Source organism: Lissotriton vulgaris, chromosome 5, assembly GCF_964263255.1.
Source record: "Lissotriton vulgaris chromosome 5, aLisVul1.2, whole genome shotgun sequence".
Taxonomy (NCBI): Eukaryota; Metazoa; Chordata; class Amphibia; order Caudata; family Salamandridae; genus Lissotriton; species Lissotriton vulgaris.
In genome coordinates this window covers 1,675,755,576-1,675,782,470 of record NC_141693.1, presented here as the reverse complement: position 1 = coordinate 1,675,782,470, position 26,895 = coordinate 1,675,755,576, and the positions used below count along the sequence as shown (strand labels likewise).

General features: G+C 44.9%; 1 protein-coding gene across 1 annotated transcript in view; it reads left to right on the top strand.

Annotated features, from left to right (window-relative positions):
- DDX42 (DEAD-box helicase 42) overlaps positions 1-26,895 on the top strand; it is a 401,460-nt gene that overhangs the window by 247,097 nt on the left and 127,468 nt on the right. Inside the window, exon 13 of the mRNA XM_086923805.1 lies at positions 21,662-21,759. Coding sequence (XP_086779931.1) covers positions 21,662-21,759 — 98 coding nt within the window. The remainder of the gene's footprint in view (positions 1-21,661; positions 21,760-26,895) is intronic.

The window sequence follows — 26,895 nt, the reverse complement described above, 5'->3', positions numbered from 1 at the left end:
TAAAACCATGCGTATTGTCAGGCACAGACTTTGATGTTTGAACTCAGTTTTTAAACCAGTGAAAAACAAAAAGGGTATTAATGCTGCAGTGTTCCAGGCAGCAAACTTGTGCATGTATTAATATATATATCTTTATTTAAATTATCACACAGATGGCACTTAACCCATATGAAATTGTAGTGTAGTTCCTAGTTTCCCACTAGGCCCTGCGCATTGGAATAACATAAACAGTAGTATCGACGTGGAACTGCGGATATTCCAGGCCTCCACTGACTATGCTAAACTTAATTGGGTTTGTTACCAACTAGCTCAGAGGTCACTGGAAACTTTCTTCTCTGCATGGGAAGTGATCAGCTTCCCTGGCACAGACAAGAAGTGATTCAGCTTTCCAACAACCGTGCAACATGACAACTTTGCTCCTCAGATTAAGAGTCGATCTCTAGGGTTGTGTGAAACAATAGACATGTATTTCACTCAGTCAGATTAGTGCAGTTTACTTTCACGATATGTAGAGAATAGAGAGACGGGCGTTTGTCAATAAAGGTTTAACATTTATTGAACAGTCTTTCTTCTCGTACAAGATAAATGTATTGCCACAATTGCAAGACTTGTTATTATAAAAAGTACGTACAGTAAGATAAGTATTGCGAAATAGAACTGTAAAAGCATTGATATGGTTTCTTAGCCATACAATGGTTTAAAAGTAATAAAACATATATACAGTCATATATACATTAGGCTAAAATACTCAACTGGTGCTTCTAACTACGCCTACCCCAGTGTGCCTGACCTAAGTTTAACACGTGGAAGGGGAGTAAGTAAGTAGCTTTAAGTTAAGTTGGTTTTGCCAAGGTTTGCTTCAAGAATTCTCATCTAAGGGTTTAGTCAACACCATACCTCTGAATAGAATGATGAAAGTCTGGTATTTCCTTCAGGGGGAACTCGGTATCCCAGTCACCCGCGAGGGCAGACTAGAAACGCTGGAGCTCTGTTCAGCGCGTCGAGAGGAGGAGGGGGGACAGCGTCCGCGGGCAGCTTGGCATCTGCTGGGCTCTTCGCAGAGGGACGGCTGTTCAGCTCCTAAGCTCACCACACCATCGTTCGCGCTTTAGCAGCGATAATGGTATCAGTAGCTTCACCAACAGCAGCGGGGCAGCAGGCTGCAGCAGCATACAACAGCTAGCAACAGGGTAGCACGACAGCTAGCAACAGGCAATTGCTTAAGGCAACGTTGGTAATATTTATACCTGACAGGTGCCTGGTTTGACGCAAGTTTGCTGGACATAAGACGTCAATTAAAGATGTCACTAGGAAGTGATAGCGATCAGTTGCTCATTAGAGTTCCATTGCTAATCAAAACACAGCAAGCGGGGATTTCCAGGTTTGCTGAGTTTTTATCTTGTTGAAGAACTCGGAGTGTTCATCTAGGAATATCAGATAGTGACTTCTGCTCTGTCATTGCACTAATTGGTTGCAAAGGAAGTGGCAGAGAACTATTCTGGAATGTGGCTCTGTTCGTGTGAGGCCAGAGATGATTTTCTGAATATCGCACTTGAACGGTTATGCCAATATAGGGAATAAATGGATTTATAGCCGAATAGGGGCATAAGGTTACAGTATCGATCAGGAACCTAGATAAACACGCAGCACCCACTCCACGTTTTCATGTCAATCAAATTACTAAAACTAGAGCAATTAGATGCATGTGTAACATTGCCCACCCCAAAATACATAAATGCATTTGAAATAGGCGTATATTGTAGTACGTGAAAATTATAGGTACTGTATGTTTTTGAAGCATAGAAATCATTCAAAAATTATTGCATATGAAATCAATGAACGATTATGCAAAAGAATTACACATGAAGTATCTCTGAACAGAAGAAGGGCGAGATAAATCATCACATATAAATGCATTGCAATAAATGTGCTAGAGGCTGATGTAAGTTTATGTCTCTAGATGTGTTTAGAAATAGAAGTTCGAACTTCTGTTCTCTAAGAATAGTTTTTACCTTAAGCAAAGAATTGTTTGTGCCAAAAAGGGGTGAATATTAAAAAAAATGTTCAATTCAAAAGAAGTAATGCTTGACCGGGGAAATAGAGTTCCAACGCTTTTAGCAGTTTTTGTTGATCAAAACTGAAGGCCGAATTCAGAGTTCATGGGAACGCTGTGTGTCGGAAAGCTTCTCAAAAGTTATTGTTTCTGTACGGGTGAGAACATCGTATCAGACAGGCTCTCAAAGAATTGGTCTACAAAATCAGGTGACAGTTCAACCAAATTTGATAGTGCTGTAACTTGGCAGGTGTGAGAATGATTGCTGTCATCATAGTCAGGAGCAGCAATGCTCACAGAAGGTCGTACCTGGGTGATGTTGCTTTTGTCACTCGCTCCACTGTTACCACCTAGTCGTAGCACAGGAGTCTCAACGAATGCCGTCATCAGGATTGGTAGCCGCTGGGGACAACACAATGCGTGAGCCGTTATTGGACTGAGCAAAGTATCGACGTCCATTGGTACTGCTGATGGAAGTGAAAGACAGATGTCCAACACGCATTCATCTCCGCATAGCATTCATCGAAGTACCGGTAAGATACAGTTCTGCCATATAGGTCTGAATGAGAGGAACCAGGTCATGTTTAGATCTCTCAGCCTGGCCAATCCGAGGACGTTAGTTATCCTGTCCCGGTAGCGCATTGCTAGGATTGTCTCTTCCATTCCCATGGGAGCTATGTCTGAGTTTCGGCTTGCCATAACGAAGCAGGAGGGTCAAAAATAAAATCCCTGCTACAAGTCCCAAAAATAATGGTATGCCGCCAAAAACAGAGTGGACAAAATTAGGAACGATTCCCAAAATTGCCTGAAAAGGTGTTAGCAGTCCCGTAAAGACTGTCTTAAATATGCCTGGGATGCTTGTGGCACTAGACATGTTAAGGAGTTGGCTAAGCATTTCTACGAAATGCACGGGGCAATTTGTTGATAAAAGTTCATGAACTTCAGTAGCTGTCCTTGCAACTGGAAGATCATACGTCTCTTTTGATGACGTTATAGGCACTGTTGTCTGTAAAAGTACAGATTTCATTTTGCTTAAAGTATCAATTCGTATAGAATAGAGATTCAGACGAGGCCAGATGGGAGTCACTGTGTCTGCAGGCCCACTCGGGAACAATGCCTGCATACAGCATTTGACCATGGATGTTACGCTTACTAGATAACTTTTCCCTGGCACAAGGCCACAACATCTGTGATCCGTTCTAAGAATGGAACTCCCGTTTGCAAGTTGCATAAAAAAGGGCTCTATCTGAGTTGCAGGTGTGACTAGCTGGTGGCATGAAAGGTTGTTAGAATTTCCATCACATGCTCCGTGTAAATTAATACCCTGACACAAAAGTATACCGCTTAGTGAATGTATACAGTTGTCACCACGAAGAAATACATTTTTGTCGCTGTCACTATAGCAAGAATGTGTGTATGGTAATTTCCATTCTGATTTTACATATCCTTTACCCAATTGTTCATACTGGCCAGCAGGTATGTACTCAAGGCACTTTTTAAATCGGAAAGTTGTTATTGGAATAGTGATAATTCCGTGTATTATCCATTCAATGACAGGACTCTGACACTGTCAATGGTAATCTCTCAAGTTTTTCGATGCTCAGGATTGTATAGTCTGTTCCTTTCTGTGCCAAACTGATCTGTTTATCAGTAAGGTTAAAAAAGGAAAATAATGACGTTGTGTTGATTAAACGCCAAGGCACATAGCCTGAACGAAGATTTTGCAGTGTCCAGCCTAATTCTATAATAGAACGTAGTTGAGATTGGCCATGTTGTAACATTAGCAAGTCTCTATCTATCACATCAAAGGCAGAGGATACAATATTGTCCACTGAATATATTCTGGAAGACAGTCATTAACCCATTGTCCACTACAGAAAGTGATTTCTCCAAATTAATACGATCAATTTCTCGTATTTTTTCAGCTGTTTCAATTTGTTTGACTTTCCAAGCCTCGTTGTAAGCAGCATAGATACTGGTCGCTATGAAACGCTTTTGACGCTGTTTGCGTGGTCCAAGAATGAAATCGCACAAATCAGCACCATCTTTCAGTAAAGACAAGTGTTGCTTAATTTCAGCCAGTGTGGATGATGTTAGCCATTCAAGGCAGAGTTTCCCTACACTGTATGTTATTATCCCTCGATGTTGTCTCTGGGAATATCTCGGGTCTAGTCTGGTCATTTTTAACCCCTGTGTCTTATTCAGGAATCTATCTTGACAGCTGTTTGTGTCTGTAGGCCAGATTAACCACTTTTTCCAATCAGGATGTGTTCTGTTAAAATGTAAAATTTGTGAAACGTCTAACTCAATATCTGCAGTTATATTTTCAGGTATTGGCTTTGGAATAGACGGTGTTTAAGGTCTTTGATCTTAGCTAGGCCAAGACAGGATGTTTGGTGTATTGTGTCATTTAAAAACATCATTTATTATGGTATCATGCAGGTTCTGAATAGTGCTTCAAGGCCCTGTACCTGCCAATCTTTTGTACCCCAAATTGTTTTCGTTTCAATGTTATCTTTCCAATAATCAAAACCAAATGTCATCATTTTGTCATAAAAATGCTTCTGAATATATCAATTTAGAATTTGTCAGCATTGTTTTTCATTCCTGTTTTATCTAACAGTTTGTAATAAAACGTTTCTGCATCACTAGTGTTAAACCCTGAGAAGTATTTGAATTTCTCAAAAAATGCTTTAGAACTGCTTTTAGGTGGTGTAGCACAATGTTCCCATTGATTATACATAAAAACATTTCTAGGCTGTGCAGATTTATGCAAGTAATGATCACCATAGTGTGTGTAACAGAATAACTGTTCATAACTAGATGAACCTTGTAAATAATCATGATCTGTGAATCTAGCTGACATTACTAAATCAGACATCATGTCATTAATACTGTTAAAGTCCCAATCATCAGAGAATGTACTAGGTGTTACAAAGTCACTTAAGGAAACCTTCAGTTGATGAGGATACTTCAGGATTTCGACCGGACCATATTTCTCATAGTCAGTTTTCTCCCATACTACCCCACCAGGTATTGGAATTGCTGTGACATTTACTGTTGACAGTTCTCTTTTCTTCACGTGGGATGATCTGTGTGGTTTCAGGACTAGGTTGATGTTCTGACTTGCTGTGTCCCTTGTAATATATTTTCCCTCAATGAATGTTCCCAAACAAAGTACCATGATGAGCAAAAGCAGGAGGAAAAATACACCTAGACCGAACCAGAACTCTAACCAAGGGGAAATAAGGTAGATTTCCTTCAGTTGATGAAAGAGTTCTGTTGCTTTTTCTTTAAAAGTCTTTTTTCTTTCTGGCTTCACTTCGGGGTCGTTTTGATCTTCAGAGAAGTTGTCGAAGTTGATGAAATAACCAGAGGCAGTTCTGTCAATTGATGGGAATGTTCTTTCAATCTGTCTTTCGGTAGCATTTTCTGATGCCACATTAGTGTAGACTGGTGTTGTTTCTTGACGAACTGTTTCAATCTGTGTCTCAAAAGGCACGAGTTCCATGGCATTATTGCATAGTCCTTCATTGTGCACTGCAGGCTGATCGAATGTGATTAGTCTTTCAGTTTGAACCTCTTGGATTGTTGCAAGTTTGGGTATTCTGTTGTTTCTTGGGAGTCCACTGGGCCTACTGTTGATTATAGGCCACATGCTTGTGGTTTTACCAGGTCGATGGACACGACTCTGTTCTCCTTTTTACCAGCAAGGGGCGGTAGCACAACTGATCTTGTTCCGGTGACTGCCAAGACAGGTACTGCTTTTCTGTAAGAAGGCCCAAATTCCTTCTTCACCGCGATCTTTTCTCTGACTAGATCCCCAATCTTTGGAATCCAGACAGGCCTTGCTGGGGCTGTTGCTTGTGGTGCCTCGTCAGTGGTAGATGGCTGTTGCTTTAATTTTATGTTGCTTAAGGATTTTCTTGTTTCATTCAGTTCCTGTAAAACAGCCAAACGATCTTTGATGTCAAAGTCTGTTGTTTTTTCTTGTACCACTGACATCTGACTATCGAGGTCCTGAATGTTCATTCTAATTCCGAACAATAGTTCGTATGGGCTGAAACCTTTTAGAGAATTTCTTGGCAAGTTATTAAGACTAGTCTGGACACTTATTAAATGTTTGACCCACCCAGCGCCTGAACCTAATACCTTCGCTGTTATAGATCGCTTTATGTCTCGGTTTTTTCTTTCTACCACACTATTCCCTTCGGGGTGCGACGGACAAGAATACCGCAACCCAATTCCCATGCTGGCCATGGCCTCCTTATAGGCTCGAGAGCTGAAAGCAGGACCCTGGTCAGAATGGAACGTGGTATTTGCGTATGTGCCGATAAAGACTCGCAAATCTTTTATAACCGTTCTAGCGTCAGCCGAGCGCTGGAGGCCTCATTTTTTAAGTGTGTTTAGCCTTAACTGTGTACAATGGGACGCGCTTCTCTTCTTTGATTGCGCAGATAGACCGCCTTATGCTGTCTAGCAGGGATCCTGAAACTACACTGGCCTGTTCATTACTGCGATCTCTGTTGCAGTCTTCACAATTTTGAGCAAAACATTGAATATCTATGCTCATTCCTGGCCACCAGTACTCTGATTGTAATTCTTTCAGAGAATCTTTAATTGTTTGGTGTCTCAGACCCAACCCCATGTGTGCTTCCAGTAAGAGGAAGCCCCTCCTGCTCCTGTTTGGAATTACTCTGTCCCCCACTCCAGGGATTCGAGCAAAAGGAACGGAGTTTGCATCGATTATGTATGCATAATTGAGTGGATAGTTCACGGGTAGTGCTGCACAGTCGCCTTTTACGGTCGTTTTTACTGCCAGCATGGTTTCCCCGTCTATGTATTTTTCTGTACGCTTTTTTGTGGCTACGGAAGCCGGGTTAGTTGCTTCCGCTGTGGCTGTATTAGCCAATGAATTCCCTGCAACGTGAACGCCATCACGTTGAAGACTCTGTGCGTGAATCACGTGAGTCTTTTGTAGTTCTTTGTATAAAAGAGCTACCTGTTTCCAGAGCAATTTATGCTTTATTGTGGCACCTGTGTCATCTTTGTAGTCGTTTTCAATCCACTTCTGCAATTTATTGTTGTAAGAGTTGACGCAAAAATGAGAATCGCACACGATAAGTGTCGGGAATTCACGTTCTGCATTTTCGAGCGCCATCTTTAAACATCTGATTTCAGTTCTCTGAACCGAACAGTTTCTTACAGATTCAATTTTTGTTACTTTCGGTCTGAATTTACTGCACAGCCAACGACCTTTAATTATCGCACATGCTGCATCGTAGGATTTGCTCTCTACGTTGAAATGCTGTACAAAGCTATCTGTATAGATTATACAGGCGTATTGTGGGAGAGGCAGAACTTCGATTGGCAGAGGATATTCTTCTTCATATTCTAAATCATTCAGTTCTTCGAATTGCGGGGCGAAATAGTATTTCACATCTTCCGCTCCTAGAGAATCTACACACTGTATCCATTTCGGATCCAGTGACACTGTAGGCAGGTTTACTGGTCTGAATAGCGCCTCGAAGGCGTATTCCGCTGTGAGGATATTAATCCGTTTGCCGTGTGCTAGTTCTCGTTCATTTGCTAATGCAATTTGCACTGCTTTCACAGTTCTTCCTGTGAGACTGAATGCTTTTTCTGCTTGTGTGTACAAGTGAGATTTAATTGAAATTGGTACCTTTTCTCCCTCATTAGAGGTTAGGTACGTGAATCCGCATCTTCCTGGGATGACTCGGATTACAAGATCGATCGTGTTGTCACGTGTATCTAATTTTGTTTTTGCTAACATGTCTGTTTGCAGTGATCTCAAAATTTCTGTGTGTTTTTGAGTCCAATTGATTTGTTTAAAATCAGGTTTAATTAGTTCGTAGAGAGGTATAACCCTCTGCGTAATTTAGAATGTAAGTTCTTCCGAAATTCAGAAAACCTAGTATGGATTGTAAATTCTTCCGCGTTTTTGGAGCTTGGAGTACAGCGCACTTCTCTAAGAAGTTGTCCGCTAGGCTTTTCCCTTCACTTGATAATTCGTACCCTAAGAATAGTACTGTCAGATTGTCAATTCGAGACTTTTTAAAGTTGAATTTGTAACCCTCTGCTGTGAACCCAAGTATAATGGTGTTCACTCTTTTCAAGTGAGTATCCAAGTCGTCGTCTGTGAGATATCATCTACGTAAGATAATGCCTCATCATCATATATTTGTAGTAACTCTGTTACCCTAGCTGAGAATAGTCCTGGGCTGTTCTTGAACCCCTGTGGGAGTCGACAGAATTTTTTCTGCGACCCAAATGCAGAGAAAGCGGTCAAAATCTGCTTTCCGGTGCAATGTTTTGACAAAAGAAACCATTAGATATGTCTAATGTCGTTTTGTATTTTTTCCTAACTGTTATTCATTAGGGCTGCACTATGCGAGTTTTGTACTGCAAAAGTTTTGCAACATGTATTAAGATGTCTGTAGTCCAAAACTAGACGATATGAATTGTCTGGCTTGGAGACAGGAAACAAAGGATTGTTCATTTGAGAGGTGCATGTTTCAATCACCCCCTGGTATTCAAGTTGATCTAAGATCTCCCTGACTTGTTTTTTAGCTTCTTGCTTAATGGGATACTGCCGTTGGGCAGTTGGTTCACTTTTTAACTGGATTTTGTGAGGAGGTGAGTCCTCATCCCATCCTACATGATTTTTATATAATGCAGGTGCCTGGGCTACTGCCCATTTCCTTGCATAAGTATATTTTTTCTGAATCGGAAAGTGATTCGAGAAGGCAGGCATAATCACTTCTTCGCCACGAGGGCACTCTCTGACAAACTCTGGGGGGCCAATCTTTTTCAGCTAACAGAATATAATAGCTTTTTGAGAGCTTATCCCAAAATAGACGTCTTATTTTCCTAGTCTTATCACCCTCTATACGCAATGTTATTTCGTATATTTTATGGGGCTCGCTAAGTCTGGTGTCAGCAGTTTCAACCTGAATGTATTCATTCGTGTCCACTGTCTCCAGATGACTCATCAAGATCTTGCGCGCTATACTGATTTCTGCTGCACTGTCCAACATTGTGAATGCCCACTCCCCGTTTTTCAACTGTGTCCTCCGTATTCTCGGCATGGTTGATTACTCTAATACTGGCTACCTTCTTTTTCTGAAATTGAGATTTTTTACTCCGAGCAGGTTCCTTGTCTTTGGACTTGGTGTGCTCTCCTGGGTCTGACCGTCCTCTTCTTTCCGAATTCTGTGGAAAAGATCGAGAGGGATGTGTATCAATACTTTGATATCTATCAGGTTTTTTCAGATTATCCCTATTTCTAAGGTTATATCTTTTCTCAGAGGGCTCCCTCTGGGGAGACTGGCGTTCTCGAGTCGGAGTTCTTTCCCTCCGTCGAGGAGACCTTCCTCTGGACTGGAAAACTTTTTCCTTGGGAGTGGATTGTTTATTTCCATCCCAGCTCTTTTTAGGAGTGTTTAAATAATTTTTAATAAATAATCTTTCAGGATTTTCGAGCAGTTGGGGCTTAACTGGTTTTCCACCCAAGCTGTCTCTACCTAATTCTTCATAGCATTTCTCTATGATTTTGGCAAGCTCAACAGGATCTTCTATAACTGTTTCCTTCAACTTCTGGCGAATCGCCACAGATGCTGCTTCTCCTTTTATGTTGGCTAATAATATAGTCGAGACCTGCTTGAAGTCTTTCAGTAATTTCATACCAAGATTTAAAGCGGGCTCTGGACCGTATTCATTTTGAATCTGTTTTACCACTTCTGGTATTACCGCCATAGACGGAACACCGTGTGTTTTTGTGTAAATGGAAGCAAAGACTGTACCCCAAGTGTCGCAGTCCTCCACGTGTGGTGCGATTCCCATAGGAAGGCAGATTGTCAAGATTCTGTGTTTCTCTATAGGGGTAGTATCAGGAAATACTGCCTCTATTTGAGTGATTTTCTGTGCTAACCAGAAAGGAATTTGTTCCCGTTTTACGGGTGTTTTACCAAGACATGACTATGTTCTGTGGTGTGATTTTATTAGTGTTCCCCTGATGAGGGGTCAGCTGTGGTACATTAACAGCTGGCTGGACTGTTGCAGTCCACATTACATATTGGACTAATTGCCTATGTATTTTAATTAGTGTTTTTAGCTGTACTAACAGCTCTTCCTTTGACATTTTTACAATGTCAGGATGTGGTGTGTAGCTGGCTAGAACCGGCTACGTTGCTCCTGGTCTACCTAGTGGACCGAGCCTGGTTATGTGATCATTATGTTTTAGGGCGCCATTAAACCAGAGCAGGTGCTCTTGAAATTTAAGTGGAATTTCAATCTCCTCGAAAGGAGCGTACTTCCGCAGGTTCCTCTATTTTGTAATAGTGCAACTCTTTTGTTGTAGCGTTTGCCGCTGGAAAGTTTATCCATGAATAGAATACCTCTGTCTGCCGATATTCGTGAGCCTCTATCACGAAAATTACTGTACCACCTTGAGGTGTCAGTCCGTTCTCTATAAGTTTTAACGTTATAGATTTTCTTAAGTGGGCTGGGATGATAATTGCACCCGGGTCTGTGTATTCGGGACCCTGCTGAGTCCTATCTGCTGCGGCCCCAGTGGTTCCGTTTTCTCCTGGCATTGTTAAAATGCAAGGTTTGCAGAGTTGGTCTCCAAGGAGACAAAGATTATGTGCACAATATTTTGGAACACTGTATCCTTCAACGTTGAATAAACCAGAGCTTTACATAGGAATCTCTTCCTACTGAGCTCGGGCGCATTTTAACCTTTCACCCACTCCAGACGTCTATTGGAGTATTTACGGGAGAAAGGGGTCTGTGTGAAATATGCACGACTGAGTTACTCTAACGTCTTGCGTTAGTTTATCGCCTTACCAAACGTTGGGCGCCATGTAGTGTAGTTCCTAGTTTCCCACTAGGCCCTGCGCATTGGAATAACATAAACAGTAGTATCGACGTGGAACTGCGGATATTCCAGGCCTCCACTGACTATGCTAAACTTAATTGGGTTTGTTACCAACTAGCTCAGAGGTCACTGGAAACTTTCTTCTCTGCATGGGAAGTGATCAGCTTCCCTGGCACAGACAAGAAGGGATTCAGCTTTCCAACAACCGTGCAACATGACAACTTTGCTCCTCAGATTAAGAGTCGATCTCTAGGGTCGTGTGAAACAATAGACATGTATTTCACTCAGTCAGATTAGTGCAGTTTACTTTCACGATATATAGAGAATAGAGAGACGGGCGTTTGTCAATAAAGGGTTAACATTTATTGAACAGTCTTTCTTCTCGTACAAGAGAAATGTATTGCCACAATTGCAAGACTTGTTATTATAAAAAGTACGTACAGTAAGATCAGTATTGCGAAATAGAACTGTAAAAGCATTGATATGGTTTCTTAGCCATACAATGGTTTAAAAGTAATAAAACATATATACAGTCATATATACATTAGGCTAAAATACTCAACTGGTGCTTCTAACTACGCCTACCCCAGTGTGCCTGACCTAAGCCTAACACGTGGAAGGGGAGTAAGTAAGTAGCTTTAAGTTAAGTTGGTTTTGCCAAGGTTTGCTTCAAGAATTCTCATCTAAGGGTTTAGTCAACACCATACCTCTGAATAGAATGATGGAAGTCTGGTATTTCCTTCAGGGGGAACTCGGTATCCCAGTCACCCGCGAGGGCAGACTAGAAACGCTGGAGCTCTGTTCAGCGCGTCGAGAGGAGGAGGGGGGACAGCGTCCGCGGGCAGCTTGGCATCTGCTGGGCTCTTCGCAGAGGGACGGCTGTTCAGCTCCTAAGCTCACCACACCATCGTTCGCGCTTTAGCAGCGATAATGGTATCAGTAGCTTCACCAACAGCAGCGGGGCAGCAGGCTGCAGCAGCATACAACAGCTAGCAACAGGGTAGCACGACAGCTCTGACGCCAACCTCGCTAACTCCGAACACCTTCACTTCCAGATCCACATCGACCCCAAAACCACACTCAGAGGCACCCTCCTCTACAGACCACCAGGACCCCGCGCAAAATTCAGTGAAGACATCACGGACTTCATCACCCCACACGCGCTCCCCTCCAAAGACTACAACCTTCTGGGAGACCTCAACTTTCACCTTGAAAAGATCAACGACCGCAACACCGCCACCCTCGTGGACAACCTCGCCAACCTCGGACTTAAACAACTAGTCACTTCCCCCACCCACATCGCAGGTCACACACTCAACCCCATCTTCACATCCAGCAATCATGTCTCCTTCAGCCACACCACGGACCTCCTCTGGACTGACCACAGCTGCGTTCACTTCACCTACAACAAACCAAAACCCAGCATCCACCTCCAACCTACCCTGCAAAGAAACTGGAACAAAATCACCACGTACCAAATCTCCGCATCGCTCCTTCGAAACACCCCAGCCCTCTCTTCTAACGCTAACGAAGCCGCCGCCAACCTCACCCTATGGTTATCCAACACCGCCGACACCTTAGCACCACTGAAAAAACGTCAAAGCAAACCTGGCAGCAAGAAGGCCTCATGGTTCAACGATGATCTCAAGAAGTCCAAGAAACTCTGCCGCTCCCTTGAAAAGGCCTGGAAAAAAGACCCAACCACTAGCACCAAGGACGCCTTCAAAAACGCCACCCGCACTCACCACCAACTAATCCGAAAAGCCAAGAAAACAGCATTCAAGGATCGACTTGACAACAACGCTCACAACAGCAAGGAACTTTTCAACATCGTCAAGGAATTTTCCTATCCCTCGGCCAACTCCAACGACATCACCCCCTCTCAAACCCTCTGCGACTCCCTAGCCTCATTTTTCCACAACAAGATTGCAGACATCCACAACAGCTTTGACAACCAACCCGGAAACCAACCCACCCTACCATTTGCTGATCATCTTCCCCCCGTGAACACCCTTAACGACTGGAACCCAATCTCCACTGAGGACACCATCCGCCTGATGAATTCCATCCACTCAGGATCCCCCACAGACCCATGTCCTCACCACATCTTCAACAAAGCAGACACCGTCATAGCACCGCACCTCCGAGACGTCATCAACTGCTCCTTCAACTCCGCCACCTTCCCGGAAGACTGGAAACACGCTGAACTCACCGCCCTTCTGAAAAAACCCACAGCGGACCCCACCGAACTCAAAAATTACCGCCCCATCTCGCTTCTTCCATTCCCGGCCAGTGTCATCGAGAAAGCTGTCAACACCCAGCTCGCCGCCTTCCTCGAAGCCAACAAATCCCTCGACCCCTCACAATCTGGCTTCCGAGCAAAACACAGCACTGAGACCGCCCTCATCGCAGCAACAGACGACATCCGAACTCTACTGGACAATGGAGACACAGTCGCCCTCATCCTCCTTGACCTCTCTGCAGCATTCGACACAGTCTGCCACAGCACCCTTTTACAACGCCTCAATAACATCGGAATCCAAGGAAAAGCACTTGAATGGATCACCTCGTTCCTCACCGGAAGAACCCAGAGAGTCCGCCTTCCACCATTCAAGTCCGAGGCCTCTGAAGTCATATGCGGCGTACCACAAGGATCCTCACTCAGTCCCACCCTCTTCAACGTATACATGAGCCCCCTCGCGGCCATCGCACGCCAACACAACCTCAACATCATCTCTTACGTGGATGACACTCAACTGATCCTTTCTCTCACCAATGACCCCAGCACCGCCAAAACTAACCTACACGAAGGAATGAAAGAAGTTGCCGAATGGATGAAACAAAGCCGTCTGAAACTGAACTCAGACAAAACAGAAGTCCTCATCTTAGGTACATCCCCCTCTGCATGGGACGACTCCTGGTGGCCGGAAGCCCTCGGAAAAGCACCCATCCCGACAGACCACGCACGGAACCTAGGCGTCATCCTGGATTCTTCACTCTCAATGAACAGACAAGTCAGCGCCGTATCCTCTTCCTGCTTCAACATTCTTCGCATGCTCAGAAAAACATTTCGCTGGATCCCCTCCGAAACAAGGAAAACAGTCACCCACGCTCTGGTCACGAGCCGACTGGACTACGGAAACACCCTCTACGCAGGTACTACCGCAAAACTCCAGAAGAAACTCCAACGAATCCAAAACGCCTCAGCCAGGCTCATATTAGACATCCCACGCAACGAACACATCTCTGGTCACCTTAAAGACCTCCACTGGCTACCCGTCAATAAGAGGATCACTTTCCGACTGCTTACCCACGCACACAAATCACTCTACGACATCGGACCAGAATGCCTCAACTCACGACTGTCCTTTTACACCCCCTCCCGCCAACTACGTTCTTCCAGCCAAGCCCTCGCCACTGTACCTCGCATCAACAAGACCACCATGGGAGGCAGATCCTTTTCATACCTGGCTGCTAAAACATGGAACTCACTCCCCGCTTACCTTCGCCTTACCCAGAACCACCTAGCATTCAGAAAGCAACTTAAAACGTGGATATTTGACAAGTAATCCTCCTCCCCTTCCTAAGCGCCTTGAAACCCTCTGGGTATGTAGTGCGCTATATAAATTCTATGACTTGACTTGACTTGACTAGCAACAGGCAATTGCTTAAGGCAACGTTGGTAATATTTATACCTGACAGGTGCCTGGTTTGACGCAAGTTTGCTGGACATAAGACGTCAATTAAAGATGTCACTAGGAAGTGATAGCTATCAGTTGCTCATTAGAGTTCCATTACTAATCAAAACACAGCAAGCGGGGATTTCCAGGTTTGCTGAGTTTTTATCTTGTTGAAGAACTCGGAGTGTTAATCTAGGAATATCAGATAGTGACTTCTGTTCTGTCATTGCACTAATTGGTTGCAAAGGAAGTGGCAGAGAACTATTCTGAAATGTGGCTCTGTTCGTGTGAGGCCAGAGATGACTTTCTGAATATCGCACTTGAACGGTTATGCCAATATAGGGAATAAATGGATTTATAGCCGAATAGGGGCATAAGGTTACAGTATCGATCAGGAACCTAGATAAACACGCAACAAAATTCTGCACTTTGTCAAACAGCCACAGAGAAAATAAATCACAAACCCCCCCAAAAAGCGTGGAGTACTTCAACAAACATAACAAGTCTTTCACTCATTCAACATTTTGTTTAATCAAAATTCATAAGGCTAAATTAGAGCTTGGAAAAGAAACATTGATTTGGCCTTGAATTGATTAAGGAATTGGGGTACAAGTTATTATCCACACGTACGTATACGCTATAATTATATACACGTATGTATAACATACCATCGCTATGTATTCAACCCTGTTTACGTGGTCCTCTACGCAGACTTCACAAGGAAAATGTATTATCAAACTGCAGAAAGAAAACACAGGGAGCTATGGCATTGGAAAACCTTTTCAGAAAGAATTACGGTGGATGACACACCCGTCAGTGCAGAATTTCAGAGGGTTTATTACAATACAACTGTTTTGATTTACACAGGCAAAGAAGATGCACAGATACCAGTTGCGTAGGATGCACCATTCAAATAAAGCTTCTAAAATGTTGATACTATAAGGCTTTCTCTTTAAACTCTCCACCAGCAACTGTGCATAATTTCTTTTAAAAAATGGTTTATTATTTTAATGGTTGCATTTCTTAACAAGCTCTGCTCGCAGCTTCTCACTCACTCTGAGAAGCTCAACCTCTTGCATTTCAGCCACCCTTCACAGTTGTGCTATCTGGCTCAATCTCACCCACATATCACTCTGACACAGGAAAATATGGATGTTTCTTTTGCGAAATCTTTAGTTCATCAGTAACAAATGGTGTACGCTGGCTGGATTCAGCTGGTAGCATATAATGGTGATGCTATGTTAAATATCTCAGTGGATTCCGATTGTACAAGATGCTTGTTATTGAAATAAAATGCCTATTGATGTTTTTTGACATTTGTAGCTAGCTCACACAATCAGTGTGGCTCACTGATTAGAGCGGCAGACCCTGATGCAGAGGTCCGGCCCGGGACCAGGGTTCAATTCCCGACGCGGCAGGGTCCTGAGCCCAAAATGTCCACGGACTCGATAATTCTCGCCTCGGTGCCGATTCTAATCATGGGGTCCCACGCTGCAACTCTGGGCAATAGCTTGCTTAATCTCCACTACGGTGGCCCACCCGCTGCGGGATGCCTGGCTTTCACCTTGGGGATGCCCAGTAGGGGTTATCTCACAGGGAAAAGCCAGGACGGGTTCCCAAGGCAAGCGCCTTGATGCCTTCGGGTGATACGTGCGCTATATAAATCGCAATACATTTACATTTACATAGCAAGCATAGCTTCCTTTTTAGTTCTCCCCTGAGCCAAAGCGCTTGCGCATTGCTCCGGCGAGATTATAGTAAGCGGTCCGAAAAGTCTATCAAAACTGCGGATTAGACACAGTTCATGTGATACAGGCGCGTGCACAACACCAGCCACGTCACACACCGCCATTTGTCTGTGCCTCGGCATCAGACTTCAGAGGCTGCCGCTCCCCCGCCGCCCCCATCAGACTTCAAAGGAATGCGCTCCCGCTCCCCTGCACCCCCCCCCGCCACAGCAATGCAGAGAGTTTGTTAGAGCTTCAAACTAGACTGCGCTGCTGGCCAAAAACTTTTACCATTATTTCTTTTTCCCATTTTGGGCAGCCCTCACTTCATCTTTCAGGATGGCTGCTGCATGCCTTTCTTTTGTTGTACGCGGCTCGCCCAACACAAAATTATATATATTTTTTCAGCACGGCATGATGCACGTCATCTTTAACAATGGCCGTTACGCGCCTTTCTTTTGTTATGCACGGCTCATCCACCTCTTTATTTTAATTTGACTTTCGCCGTCCCTCATCAGTGTTTGTCAATGTAATCGCATGCACGGTGCGCACTATAAGGTTTCATTTGAATTGTTTACAATGGTGGTGGTGGGCGCCACACATACCACTCGCAGCAATGCGGGCATTGTTCGTGTTTATTTTCCTGGCGCCCTGGGCGCTTTCACTTTTATTTGTTTGTCACAATTGCGGCAATTTAACTGTCCTGCGGCACACACATCCCACGTGACAATATAGAGTGCTTCTTCTGTTCATTGTTTGTGCCATGTGTGCTTTCGCTTGCATTTGTTTTTACAAACGCAGCAATTTAACTGTCACCGTACCGGGTTACACACACCACTTGCAGCAATAAAGGGTGCTTCTCGTGTTTTTTGACTGCGCCCCATGCACGCGTTCACTTTTGTTTTTTATAATGGTGGCAATTTAACTTTCACTGTTCTAGGGCACACACACCATTTGGGGCAATATAGGGTGCTTCTCATGTTTATTGCCTGCGCGCCATGTGCGCTTTCACTTTTATCTGTTTGTCAAAATTGCAGCAATTTGACTTTCGCCATCCCACGTCGTTCACGTCAGTGCTTCTCACTCTCAGCGCACCGTGCACACTTTCAGTTATATTATTTCCCTTTGCAGCCTCCAGGGTAAAACAAAATAAACAGTGCCAGGCAGCCTAACCCCAGAAAACCATGGCGGCAAATAATGGCTGCTTGGAGTCTTGGTAGCAGAAGCAGAAATCTGCACGCGATCGTCCTTTATCTCACATGTTTAATTGCAGCAGTTTCATTTTCTGTAAAGCACGGTACTCATTAGGAAAACGCCGCAGGCTATTTCTCCTGCTCCTACCTAGCTGTGCACACTGGTGTAGCCGAATAAATGCTTCCTCTCAATTTCTCATTTTACTAAAGTTGAATATTATAAACCGTGCCCCCGGCACAGATTCTCTGAAAAGGTGGCACAGTCAGCGTAAGGCAAGCACTGTAGCACAAGCTCCATTCTAGTTTTTTTTTACAATTAACTTGTTTGGATAAGAGGCTTACATGCATACTTTCGACCCTTCCCTGCAGCTCAACACACAATCTGCCCCTGCTCCACAGCCTCTCCTCCCTCCTAATGCACACACAGCTCACACCACTTCGCCACATCTCACAGACCCCCTTCCCTGCAGCTCAACACACAATCTGCACCTGCTCCACAGCCTCTCCACCCTCCTCCGCTGCTCCCCCTAATGCACACACAGCTCACACCACTCGAGCATCCTAGGACCGGTTTCTGGCTATCAGCCTTCATCAGCCAGGATAGCTTGACTCCAGTGGCCTAGTGAGCACGGGACCCACGTCTGGGCATACCCTTCCCACATAGGGTGAACAGCAAAACACACAAGATGATGGACGGAATGTTGCATAATGGCAAAACATTCACCCCCAGTCACAGATCTGGGTTTAATCCATCGTTATTTTGCTCACCAAGCCACCCCAGTCTAGACATGGCCATATGCAAATCAGTCTGACCCTATGCCTCATGGGAACAGTCCAGTCTGAACTGCCAAGCCATGTCTTCCCTGGACCGGAATCAAGCATCCTAGGACCGGTTTCTGGCTATCAGCCTTCATCAGTCATGATAGCTTGACTCCAGTGGCCGCACGACTCGCACTGCCGCACGCCCCACACTGCCGCACGCCCCACACTGCCGCACGCCCCACACTGCCGCACGCCCCACACTGCCGCACGCCCCACACTGCCGCACGCCCCACACTGCCGCACGCCCCACACTGCCGCACGCCCCACACTGCCGCACGCCCCACACTGCCGCACGCCACACACTGCCGCACGCCACACATTGCCGCACGCCACACATTGCCGCACGCCACACATTGCCGCACGCCACACATTGCCGCACGCCACACATTGCTGCACGCCACACACTGCTGCACGCCACACAACACCACCACATCACTCTAGGACACCACCACATCACTCTAGGACACCACCACATCACTCTAGGACACCACCACATCACTCTAGGACACCACCACATCACTCTAGGACACCACCACATCACTCTAGGACACCACCACATCACTCTTGAGACACCACCACATCACTCTTGAGACACCACCACATCACTCTGAGACACCACCACATCACACTGGGACACCACCACATCACTCTGGGACACCACCACATTATCACTCAGCACCACAACAGCACTGTCCTTGCTTGCTATCAAGAAGCATTGCCATAGTCAATAGGACTCCCATTAGGAAAGTATAAGCTATTGGCTTTGTGAATAACAATGCTAATAATTTATATATTTTTAAAGCCAACTCAAATTAAAAAAATTGTCATTTACAATACCAATAGCTCACACTTTCCTAATGCGGGACCTATTACATTGCAAATGCTTGTTGTATTTTATTTCTTTATTTAAGAGACAATTTGGCTTGAACAAAAGTTGATTGCCGCTATTTAATTCATCATTTTTTTTCTTCAGATTTTCATTAATTTCAGTACCTGTTCCAAGAGTTCATATTGGGATACAAAGTATGTATATATCCTTTATTAAAAGTTGCAGTGACATCACATTCCTCTAGGTTCTGACGAAAGCCCAGCAACATTGTCCTTTGGGGCTGAAAAATGTTGACCACATGGACAGTGAATATGGTATAACTGTCCTTCACCTGCACTTTTTGATTTTAATTTAGAATACTCAGTTGAAATACAAGATTGAACATGGGTCCATAGGAGTAAATCTGATTTTAGCACACACTTCTCACTATATGCACCATCTTTGTTTCTTTCCCTTTTGATTTACCATAAGAGGATACAACTATTGACGACGTGTCTCTCGATTATTGATGAGAGAGTTCAACGTAGTTGTTTGGTACAACCCAGATGATGACACTGGGCACACTTTTGTGTGCAATGATGGGATACCAAGACATCCTAGAATGGGTTTGTAAATGTAAATGTGTGTGTCTTGTAAAGCGCACTGCTACCCGGAGGCGTCCTGGCGCTATAGACCGCTGGGGAACCCGTCCTGGCTTTCCCTGTGAGATGTTCCCTCCTGGGTATCTCCAAGGTGAAACCAGGCATCCCCGGCGTTTGTGGGTGGCCGTTGTGGAGATGAGGCAAGCTAATGCCCAGAGTTGCCGAGTGTGATCCCTGGTTAGAGTAGGCACCGAAGCAAGAATTTTCGAGTCCGCTGACCCTGGTTCACGACCCTGCCACGTCGGTAATTGAACCCTGGCCCCGGGCCGTCCTCTGCTTTTTGGTCTGCCGCCTCTAACCAGTGAGCCACACAACTCCACTTATGACCTATCCCTTCTTTTTTCAAACGTAGACTGATAATAGATGCTTTTTTTCTTCTGTTTTTCATATTCTCTTCACTGTTCTGATTTAGAAACAGACAGATAGTACAGCAGTATACAACTTATACTTCTGGATTTTGTGAGACCACCATCTTTTGAAGGTATTGTTAAAGTCTACCTACTTCCAACCTTTTGCGTGTTTGATGTAATGCCCTAGGCGGCCATGGATTTGCACAGACTTTGATCCTGTGCTCACTATGCCTTTGGAACCAGGCTGCACCCAACTGAAGAGGCCCAAGTAGGCAGTAACTGGTCTGTGGTTGCTTATGGTCTAGATCAGAGATGACCAGTCTTGGCAGTTCAGGCTGGACTGTTCCATTTGGAGCAAAACCAAGACTGATTTGCAAGTTGCTGGGTCTGATCTGAGGTAGCATAGTGATTAAAAATTATGGGTTGGAATGCTACCGAATGCTACCCGAGTAAGTGCCAGTGTCTACATCACCTTTTGTGAGTTGCATGATGTATTGCCCATAATATGTTTGTAATTCACTCAGTACGAGCAGCACTGGTGCTATTATTTGCTTTACAAATAGAAATACGGACACCTTTTTAAAACCATGGCAGTAGGACAGTTCTATCTTTTCTCTGGTCTTTCTCTTGTATTAAGTTAAAGAGCAGAAGAAACCTGCCGAGGGGATATTAAGGGTGGCCTAGAATAGGTCCAAAATTCATATATCACTCTGAGCCCAAGGGATATTTCAAAGACGCATAGTAGGAAGAATTATATCAAAATATATTTTTATTGTACATTATGAATATTCATTCTTTTTTTCTCATTTTTTTAGACAATTTAGGGTTATAAATACACAGTAAAACACATTCCTTAAGTGGAATAACATAAATACTAGACAGGGCCCATATTCACGTAGTTACTGTCACCAACACTCACACAAACATTCAAAAACAATCATACTACACTTCACAGACAGGGTGGTATACAGTCACAAAAAAGTTTTTTTTTTTTTTTTGTATTAAGCCAGATCAGTAAATGTCACAGTGTATGTATTTTAGAGGTTGAGACAATTTAAGCTGGTATTTTTGCTGCCACCCTGTATCTCCTGACCGGAGCAGTTTTATGAATTTTGAAAACTTTTGTCATCTGGATTTGTAGCTGTTGTATATTATTGTAATGCTCTGGACTTCCATGCCTTGGTACTCTTTTAGTTGAAGTTCAGTAGAGAACATGAGCTGGCAGCATTGCTGTATAATATCTGCATGATTACGTTTATTTTTTACAGTCTGCTTGCCTTCTTTTGTACATGGATTTCATTTCCTAATGATTGTCAGCTCAGATCCTCAGCCCTAATGTTGAATATTGTTCGCATTATATTCTTATACTACTGTGGTGTGTTAATGATCGGTGTAGAGTAGGAAATAAATGTCTAACTAACCTAGGAAATAAATGTAACTAACCACTGACATTTCTTGCCTTCTCAGCCCTCCTGTTCAGTGCAACGTTTCGAAAAAAGATTGAGAAGTTGGCAAGAGACATTCTGATTGACCCAATCCGAGTAGTGCAAGGAGATATTGGCGAGGTAATCTCAAAAGTTATTTGTTCCATTTACTTACCTGCTTTAGCACGTTTCAGCGAATGCAATTTTTATATCTGGTTCCCAGTCAGAAAGCAGGTTAACATAAGCTGCAAGAGTCATTCAATGCAGAGCATTTTTTCTCTCAAATTGTGAAAATATTGAATCGAGCTTAGGTTGAAAATTCAGAGGGATAGTTTCAAATGATTTTAGAAAACACTTGCACCTATAAGAACTTCTCCGAGTAAATAATTGTAGGTTGTGATGCTGCAAAACATAGTGTCAAAATAGTTTTCAGTGTTGATATTAAGTTGCACTGGTACGGGGGGATGTTTTGATAGAATACCATGGGGACCAGGCAGATTTGAATTTAATTCCTCTAGGAACCATAACCCGATTAAGAGATTTGATGGTGAACAAAATGAAAACAATTCCCTTCGGGTGATTATGGTACTTAATCTCTTTTTGACTACTGATTAGGAGGGAAATCGGATGTGCCAGACATTACTTCAGGCTGAGAGTTTTCATAGAACATCCAAGCCAAAGGTTGTGTGTTTAATAGAAGACGTAAAGAGTGAGTGATCACAAAAAGCATGAGTAGTGGCCAATGTCATGCCTTAAAAAATTTCTGCAATCTTTAAAATGCCACCAGTGCTCACTTTGCCTTAATAGATCTGGCATAATGTCTCTGAGAAGCCCAAACCCTGTGCCCTAAGATTTGGAAGCACAGTAGGCTGTCCACTTTAGCGCAGGGACGCTCACGGGCAGCCATTATTATTATTATTCTGAGTTTTATATAGCGCCTGGTTACCAGAAAGGCATCCCAGCGCTCACCAGGGAATGAAACTACAGAGTAATGCGGGGGTTAAGCAGAAAACAGAAAAGTTTTTAAAAGCTTGCGGAACCGAAGCAAACTAGCTTCCGAGCGAAGTTGTAGGGGAAGAGAATTCCACAGAGTGGCTACGTTTATAGAGAACCTTCTGCCACCAGTTCTTACCTTCTTCACCCTCCCAACCTGCAAAAGATGTTGGTGGTCAGACCGGAGAGAGCGGAGGGCTTTGTAGGGCTGAACCATCTTCCCCAGGATAGGTGGACCTGCCCCCTGCAGGACTTTATGAGCGATACAGAGTGACTTGAACTTCACCCTGTCCCTCACAGGGAGCCAATGCAGCGCCTTGAGCGCAGGGCGAGCAGATTGATGTCTGGGGATACCCGTCAGAAGCCTGGCGGCCGCATTCTGCACTTGCTGCAGTTTGTTCATGGTAGATTCTGGAGCACCCTGGAACAACGCGTTGCTGAAATCCAGCCGCGAGATGATAAGCCCCTGGATGAGAAGTCTCCTAGTGGCCGCTGGGAGCAGCGGTAGAATCTTCCGAGCCGAGCGGAGCAGGCCAAAGCACACGCCAGCAGTCTTTTTGGCATGGGTTTTAAACGACAGGTCCTGCTCAAGCCAAACCCCGAGGCTCTTAATCTCCTGCTTGGGGGTGGGTACAGGTCCAAGGCAGTCGGGCCAGCTGCTGGGAGACAGAGATGGAGAGGAGTTTCCCAGCAGCATCAGCTCCGTCTTGGAGCCGTTGAGCTTTAAAGCTGAGCTGCACATCCATGTGTAGATCTTCTCCAGACACGAGTGCAGCCGGTCAGGATGGTGAGCCGACTGGGAAAGGCCTACCACCAACTGAGTATCATCAGCATAACTGATGATTTTGATACCCAGCGGCAGTACCACACTCTCCAGGGGGGCCATATAGACGTTGAATAACGTAGGGCTCAATGAAGAGCCCTGTGGCACACCACACTGGAGAGGGATTGAAGATGATTTTTCAAGGCCTTCCCATACCTCGAATGTGCGACCTTCCAAGAAGGAAGCAAACCACTTGAGGGCCAAACCGGTGATCCCCACCCCTGCCAGCCGTTGGAGAAGCACCTGATGGTCCACGGTGTCAAAAGCAGCACTGAGGTCCAGGAGGATCACTGCCACTGATCCCCCTGAATCCAAAATGCTCCTAGCGTTCTCCACAACCGCCAGCAGGGCGGTGTCAGTCCCCTGACCGGGACGGAAACCGGTTTGGGAGTCACCTAAAAGGGAATTGGCCTCCAAGAAGTCCGACAGGCGGCTGTTGACCAGCTTCTCAGCGACCTTACTAAGGCCCGGCAGCAGAGAGATAGGCCTGAAGTTGGCAAGGTCGGCGGGGTCCAGATTAGGCTTTTTTAAAAGGGCCTTCACGACCGCCCCTTTCCAACTGGGGGGTACTACCCCTTGAGTGAGGGACAAGTTTATAAGGTCCGTCACTGGGCCACCAATGGTAGATGCCACCTGTTTTAGATATTTAACAGGTACCGGATCTTTCGGGGAGCCACTCTTCATGGTCCTCAAAATCAAGAGAACTTCCTCCATGCTAACAGTACCAAAGGAGGTCAGCTCCACTGATCGCATCCTACCCTGCGGACCAGGGATATCACCCGGGGAAGATACCTCACCTGGACGGGGAAGGGAAGCCAGTATATTATCAATTTTTGTTTTAAAAAAGGACGCCAGTTCTGTGCATTTTTTTCGTGGGTCCTCATGAATGATCTGGGGTTCGGGGATGTTTAGTAGTTCCTTGATAACTCTGAATGATTCTTTAGAAGAGTTGGCCGCAGAGCCTATTCTCTCTTCAAAGAATCCAGATTTTGCAGCACGAATGGCGGATTTGTATATACTCAGGGCCTACTGATAATCCTTCCGCTTCGTTTCACACCAGTCCTTCCTCCAGGACCGCTCTAACCTCTTGCACCCCTTCCTTAGGGATCTCAATTCGGGCGTATACCAAGGCGCCGAACCCACTCTCTTCCCCTTCATAAGTTGTTTCTTTTTGGGAAGAAGGATATCTAACGAGTCCGTAAGCCAAGTGTGTACATTCGCTTCTGCGACTAACGGGTTAGAACCAGAAGGGGGCCGCGTTGCCTCCAGATGTGCCGACCAGGTGTCAATCGAGAGCCTCGACCAGGCTCTTTCCAAGGTATGGACCCTTGGGACCGTTGCAGCTAGATTATCAAATTGCCACACTGCGGACACCAAAAAATGGTCTGTCCAAGGCAGGGGCAGCGCCGGAGATGGAATGAAGTGGCCCAGGTTAGAGAGTATGGGGTCAAGCAGGTAACCCTTCTCATGGGTCGCCCCCGGGTTGGCCAGAGTGATCCCAAACGCTTTGAGATCATCCAACAGATCTACTCCCGGGGCATTAGAGGGGTCGTCAAGATGAATATTAAAATCCCCAAGAGCAACAAAGTTGGTGGCTGAGGAAGCAAGAAGAGTCGTTGTTTCTAGGAAAGAATTGGGGAAATTTCCCAGAGAGCCAGGCGGGCGATAAATCAACAGGCCCGTAAGAGACACCGTAGATGACAAACGGAGGGTGAACTGACAGCTCTCACAATCAGCCATCCCTCCGTTCTGAACCTTACAAGCAAGCGTGTCTCTAAAGAGGATAGCAACTCCTCCTCCCCTCCCCACAGGTCTGTCTAGGTGGGATATAAGATAGCCTGGAGGGAGTGCTCTGACCATATCAGGGCCCGAGCTGGGGGGAAAGCCAGGTCTCGGTGAGAAACAGCACGTCGAGCTCGTGGTCTAGAATGAGAGAGTTAATCTCAATGGCGTGACTCGGCAATGACCGGCAATTCAATAGCGCCATGGAAAGAACAGACTTCACAGCCACAGAATTATGACCGGTAATACAGGCTCTGCACGGTAGAAATGGAGTAGTTACCTCTAGTGCGAAACAGCAGGTGGAAGGGTGGGGCGGACGATAGGACAGGAGAGCCTCCCTCTCATAATGATACCTATTGGTAGGTGGCGCCGAGAAGATGGGCATAGTGACAGGCCCTAGACCCGTCCGGGCTGAACTCTGGCGTAACTCCGGCGTCATTACGGCGTCCCCGCTGCGGGTGGCCGCTGCGCGTCAGCATGGCTACCTAAGTAGTCAGCGAGCAAGATCAACAAAGGACTACTACCACACTGCTCCCCCTCACCAAAGATGGCCGCCTCGAGACAGGGCGAAGGACCCGCAAAGCGCGGTGAGTTTGCCTATTAGAGTGCGAGTAAAGGGTGACAGAGGTGGGGGTATGTGGGCCAGGCTTTAAGAACAAGGTAAAAGTGCCTAAATCAAATTTTAAATTAAATAGAAAAAACGGGAAGTTAAAAGCAGCGGAGCTGCCACCACACACACTCTACCACAATAGCGCCACACGCTGGAAAGAACGCGCTGCCAAACTTGCCTGCCTAAGTAGTCAGCGAGCAAGATCAACAAAGGACTACTACCACACTGCTCCCCCTCACCAAAGATGGCCGCCTCGAGACAGGGCAAAGGACCCGCAAAGCGCGGTGAGTTTGCCTATTAGAGTGCGAGTAAAGGGTGACAGAGGTGGGGGTATGTGGGCCAGGCTTTAAGAACAAGGTAAAAGTGCCTAAATCAAATTTTAAATTAAATAGAAAAAACAGGAAGTTAAAAGCAGCGGAGCTGTCACCACACACACGCTACCACAATAGCGCCACACGCTGGAAAGCCATGCGCTTTATAAATCCTCTTTTCAATTAATTTCATTTCATTTTCACTTGGCAGATCTCAGCTGTATTGATGCCTAAAGGTATTCCATAAACGTATAGTTGGAGATGGAGCGAGCTTGACCTTTTTAGGTAGAAAGCAAAAGTTCTTCATCATGGTACCATATGCATTGTAAATTATGCAACCCATTAAGTTAATCTCTTGGAAAATTCTTTGTAAGGTGTATACCAGAGTGTGTTATCTAGGGCTGCAAAATTATCTGCAGGAAGAACAGTCTTTGAAAGTCCACTAATACCACATTTGCTCTGGTAAAATGTACGCGAGTTGCAAAGGGACGTCTTTGTCTGGTGACGCTCAGTTTTTCATTTTTTTTATTTTATTATTGTTTTTTTTTTACCTCCCCTGCAGGCATTCTTGATCTTGGATACTGTTGTACAGTGCCCAGTGTATATGCTCTGATTCCTAAAATGTCAAAATTAGCTTTAAACCTGATTGCCACGTGTAACTTTCTTCTAAGGCCATATTATATGTTGCATATATATACACCCATAGCACGGAAAGTTAAAAGCTGCTTGTGGTCTACAGCACCTACTGTGCCATCCAC